We start from the raw sequence: 4,712 nt of genomic DNA, 5'->3' as shown, positions 1-4,712 counted from the left end.
ATTAGCAGTAATAATTATATTATTAAATTATGTGACCGATTCAGCATAGTTCATTGTTATCTTAATACAAGAAATAACATAACCAACAACTACAAACGGAGAGAGAACACCAATTGATTTCAATCACTCAGTTTGAGTCTATTTCAATGGGTGAATCGAACGAATTGGCGACAACTAGAAAAAACATAGATGTTAATGAAGATGTATGGAATTAGTGTTTAAGAAAATGACAAGAGATGATTTAGTAATATAACTTTTAAATTTTGATTTTTTTCCTTACAATAATCTTTTAAGTTAGTGAAATGACACTATTTCACGTCATGGGTACAATTAAGAAAAGAAAAGAAAACCATTACTTTCTTTTTAGTGAGGTTTGATTTCGAATGTCGAAGGATAAAATTGAAGGGAACGAGAGAAATGGAAGGCCGATGACGTTCGGGATTTGAAAATGGATGGTGTGAGTTGCTCAAAAGGAAGCAATAAGGGATTGAGCAAAAAAAAATCTCATAACTTTTTTCTTTTTATTTTAATGGATCTAAAATTAAGAAAAAACTGAAAATAGAATTTATTGATATTTGAACACAAATGTAATAGACTTTACATTTTCAATATTTTTTCTTAATTTGAGACTATTTAAATACAAATAAAATGATACAAGTTGCAAACACAATTTCAAGTATTGGATAGACATTTTTAAAATGTTAAAATATTATTTTATTAATATAAAAAACACATGGTATCAAATTTAACAAATTACAAATTTTAAATAAAACGATAAACATAAATATAGAGACTCAATTAAAAAAGGTTTGCTCTGTATAAATAAAATCAAGTACAATTAAGGAGACGTTTGGTTCATAAATTAGAATCATGTGATTAGAATTATTTTTAATTTATGTGTATTTTTTATGAAAAAAAATACTGTAATAAATTATGAACCATAATTCAAATTATAATTTAAATCCTCTAACCAAACATCCTCTCAAACTTGTTAGAAAGAACCATTATAATCGATGAAATCAAATCTCAAAAACAAATCTAGCCGTAAAGTGATTTTTTTTTTTTAAAGAAAAGTATTTTTGTTAAGAAGAAATGATCAGGAAAGACAAAAATAAAAACAGAAAACATTTGACAGCAACGAAAGAACTAGGGTGACGTTAATGCCAACGTCACATTTGACAATTGATTGGCCTTCCCATTCAAACTTCGAAACAATATCCTTCTCATCTTCCCCGCTATCTCTCACTTTCCTTCTTCTGGAATTTTCCATTTCCCATCCCCCCAAATTCCCAATCTCCCTCTCTCATCGAAGAACACGAAGATGAGCAATCAACAACAACAGCCGTCCGATCAATCCCACACCGACAAAACCCCCAACACCGATCCACCACCGACGCACAATTCCCCACCGGCGCACAATTCCCCACATTCCTCCGACTACGCTTCTTACCCCAAGCTCCAACCAGACGACGTCGTTCCTCCCCCCCAGTCCGAGACGTGGACCTCCGTCTCCATCTCTCCGCAACCCCAGTCGCCGCCGCAACCGCCCTCCGCTCCGCCTCCTCCTCCGCCGCCCCACGCCGAACAGCGGGCTCCGATCGACGGCGACGCCGCCACTTCGATGCCGCACGAGTCCAACCCCTACGTCACCCTTCCCGCCCCGCCGCCGCCTTCATCCACCAAGAGTGAGCGCCCCAGTCTCTGCACCTTTGATGATTGATCATTGTCTGATATAAATAACGTTCAATTTTTGGTTTTCTTGGAAGAAATGAAGCTGATTGATTTTATATTTGTGTGTGCTTTTGGTTTTGTGTGCAGATAAGATGGATTCGGTGAAAGATGTTCTCGGGAAGTGGGGGAAGAAGGCGGCGGAAGCCACCAAGAAGGCCGAGGATCTTGCTGGGAACATGTGGCAACACTGTGAGTCCTATTCCTTGTGTGATTTTCGCAGTGTTTTTATCCATTTTTGCTTTTGCGTGTTTGGCAAGCATTTAAATACTCAAGTTTGATCAGAACAACTGTTATCTGGAGACTTATTTGTCACTGATCATAATCAATTGTTAGAGCTATATAACTAGTAGGTCTTATTTCAGATAAGGGTATATTTGATTTGTTGTGATTTGTAACAAATTCGCCCTTTTCTTTTACGGCCAAAGCTTCAATCTCTTTGCGTGCATCATCACCTCTTGACTGTTGTTTTGCGTGCACTAAATGGTGCCAACTACAAAAGATAAGTATTAAGTAAGCATAACAACGGTTTGATATTTTCTCGGTTTCTTCTAAACAATTTGTATGCGAAATGATTTTGGATTATGCTTGGGAGAATATTAAAATCTTTGCATTATATAGTAAGATAATGGAAATACACGACGATGTATGATAGTGTGATTTAACTTCTTGGGAGATTTTATGTTTTTTATCTGGCTCTCGTTCCAGTCTAGAGCAACGAAGCAAAAAGTTTTTTACTTTGTTGATTTTTTGATGACCCCAAAATCTTTCATTGGTTAATATATGCTACAAACAAAACACTTTGTGGCTATAACTTGATGATTATACAATGGGCTTGCAAGTTTAAATTCGAGCCTTGTCCTAGAAGTTACCCTTGTTTTGAACGACTCGTATGCTTTCAGTTTGCATTTGATGTTAGTCTTTTGCTTCTAGATTGCTCCACATTCTTTTCCATACTCACTACTAACCAGTGATTATTGTGGTTACCTTTATTTCATGTTTAGTTACTTGACCGAATTTTGTATTTTATTTTTAATAAACAAATTGTGTACTAAAACGTTTCTTAAATTAGTGAAAACGGGTCCTAGTTTTGCTGATGCTGCTGTCGGAAGAATAGCTCAGGGAACAAAGGTACTTGCAGAAGGCGGTTATGAGAAAATCTTTCGACAAAATTTTGAGACTGTCCCTGAGGAGCAACTTCAGAAAACATATGCATGCTACCTATCCACATCTGCTGGTCCAGTAATGGGAATTTTATATTTGTCAACTGCAAAGGTTGCATTTTGCAGTGACAGCCCACTTTCGTACAAAGTTGGTGATCAGACTGAGTGGAGCTATTACAAGGTAGATTCTGAGTTTATTTGTATGTTATCATTTGAAACAGTTGTCACCCTTTTTCTTCACTAAAAACTGTGTGTTCATATCATATTACCCATCCTTCGGAAATAGATGCTACCTTTTCTTTTGTTGATGCTCCACCATGATGTTACCAAAAAAAAAAAAAAGTTGCTGTTATGTATCTTCTATAATTATATTGTGCAGACGCTATGCTTGACCGTTGGTCGTATTGTTAAAATTTTTCTTGATTATCTACTCTCATGGTGTATGTGTTATTGCAAACATCAAATAGGCATGTATAAATGTGTGTATGAATACCCCTACCATCCCCACCCCCCTCCCCAACCCATTACCACGCACGCACACACAGAGCACACGTGAGTATGTGCATGCATACACGTCTTTGCCGTGTTGGTTTGTATTTAAGAAGCACATATATAAACACATGTTGAATGTGTTTTGTATTTTGGTCTATGCCTCGCAATGTAAAGTTCGTCGTTCTATTTCCTTCCGTATGCATAATAAACACAGTAAACCCATTATGCGTGCCAGTTGCATGTCAAGTTTAGCAATAAACTTCTAGTATGTTGTAAATATTTAGGTGAGCTCGTGGTAAATCCTCTAGTATGTTGTAGTTTAGCATGTTGCATTTATCAAGTTTAGCTGTCATTTAGCATGTTCTAGTGCATACTTAGTCCTCATCTTTCGTTATTACTGTCCGTTTGGTTTACGCGTTTAAGTCACTGATTTTGATTCTGAATTCAAATTTTCTGAGAGAACTCATTGGGAAACTTTTTCTACTCAAATTTTTTGTGAGAAATGTACCGTAGCAGAATCATAATCATGGTTTCAAACGCGTGAACCAAACGGGCCCTATAATTTACAAACTTTATCAACTAGAGCATCTTTATTTTGGTTTGTACAGAAAATTTATGTTGATTTGTTTGTTTCCCTCTCTAGGTGGTTATTCCATTTCATCAGCTTATGGCTGTGAAATCATCAACAAGCAAAGCCAATGCAGCTGAAAAGTACATACAGGTTATTTCTGTCGATAACCATGAATTTTGGTTTATGGGCTTCGTACATTATGACAGTGCCGTAAAAAATCTTAAAGGAGCGTTGCAGCCCCGCAGTGCGTGATGGGGCGTTGGACGAAACTTTTGGGTATGTCATGGAAAAAAGTACATCATGTTGATTTAAGTTTGTTGTTGGATACGTATTCGTGCTTTTAACACAATATGCTTTTACTTTGTTCTGGTTTGTGAATCCACTGTAATATACTTTGCACTGGATCGCATAGATCTTATATTGATTCGTACTATTGTGGTATTGGAGATGATAGGAAGCAACATACAAAAGTTGTAAATGACATTTGTGATTTGGTACATATATTTCATTCTTATTTGGTAACGAAGGATTTGTTGCTCAGTGCTGAGTTTGAGTTGGCCATGTTTAGGAAATTTATCTTTGTTCCTATATTATACTCGTATGTATTCCTTTAGTTGAACGCTTGAACTTATTTTCAAGAGTGAAAAGTGATCCTTGTATTATTTTATTGAAAATGTATTTTGCTCGTTTGTCATTTTTGCTGAAATTTAGCATACAAGGTTCTGTTTAATTCTATTCACCAAATTCCAATGCTTAAT

The 4,712-nt window shown here is 36.1% G+C and overlaps 1 protein-coding gene across 1 annotated transcript; it reads left to right on the top strand.

The window, feature by feature from the left end:
• The first annotated feature begins 1,176 nt into the window (after positions 1 to 1,176).
• On the top strand, positions 1,177 to 4,476 carry LOC21408712 (GEM-like protein 1). Its single transcript, XM_010100362.2, has 4 exons — positions 1,177 to 1,685; positions 1,819 to 1,920; positions 2,801 to 3,072; positions 4,027 to 4,476. Exons 1-4 carry the CDS (start codon positions 1,322 to 1,324, stop codon positions 4,204 to 4,206), a joined length of 918 nt encoding a protein of 305 aa, XP_010098664.1. The 5' UTR covers positions 1,177 to 1,321; the 3' UTR covers positions 4,207 to 4,476.
• The last annotated feature ends 236 nt before the right edge of the window (positions 4,477 to 4,712 follow it).

This window comes from Morus notabilis, unplaced genomic scaffold (assembly GCF_000414095.1).
Source record: "Morus notabilis unplaced genomic scaffold, ASM41409v2 Scaffold467, whole genome shotgun sequence".
Classification (NCBI taxonomy): Eukaryota; Viridiplantae; Streptophyta; class Magnoliopsida; order Rosales; family Moraceae; genus Morus; species Morus notabilis.
Note: the sequence above shows the minus strand (reverse complement) of the source record. Positions and strands in the feature narration are given on the sequence as shown.

Bases quoted from the DNA above. Each gene is read 5' to 3' on its own strand.
- LOC21408712 (XM_010100362.2), top strand. From the start codon at position 1,322: ATGAGCAATCAACAACAACAGCCGTCCGATCAATCCCACACCGACAAA. The intron at 1,686-1,818 runs GTGAGCGCCCCA...TTTTGTGTGCAG, and splicing joins GCCGCCTTCATCCACCAAGA to ATAAGATGGATTCGGTGAAA. The intron at 1,921-2,800 runs GTGAGTCCTATT...TTCTTAAATTAG, and splicing joins TGGGAACATGTGGCAACACT to TGAAAACGGGTCCTAGTTTT.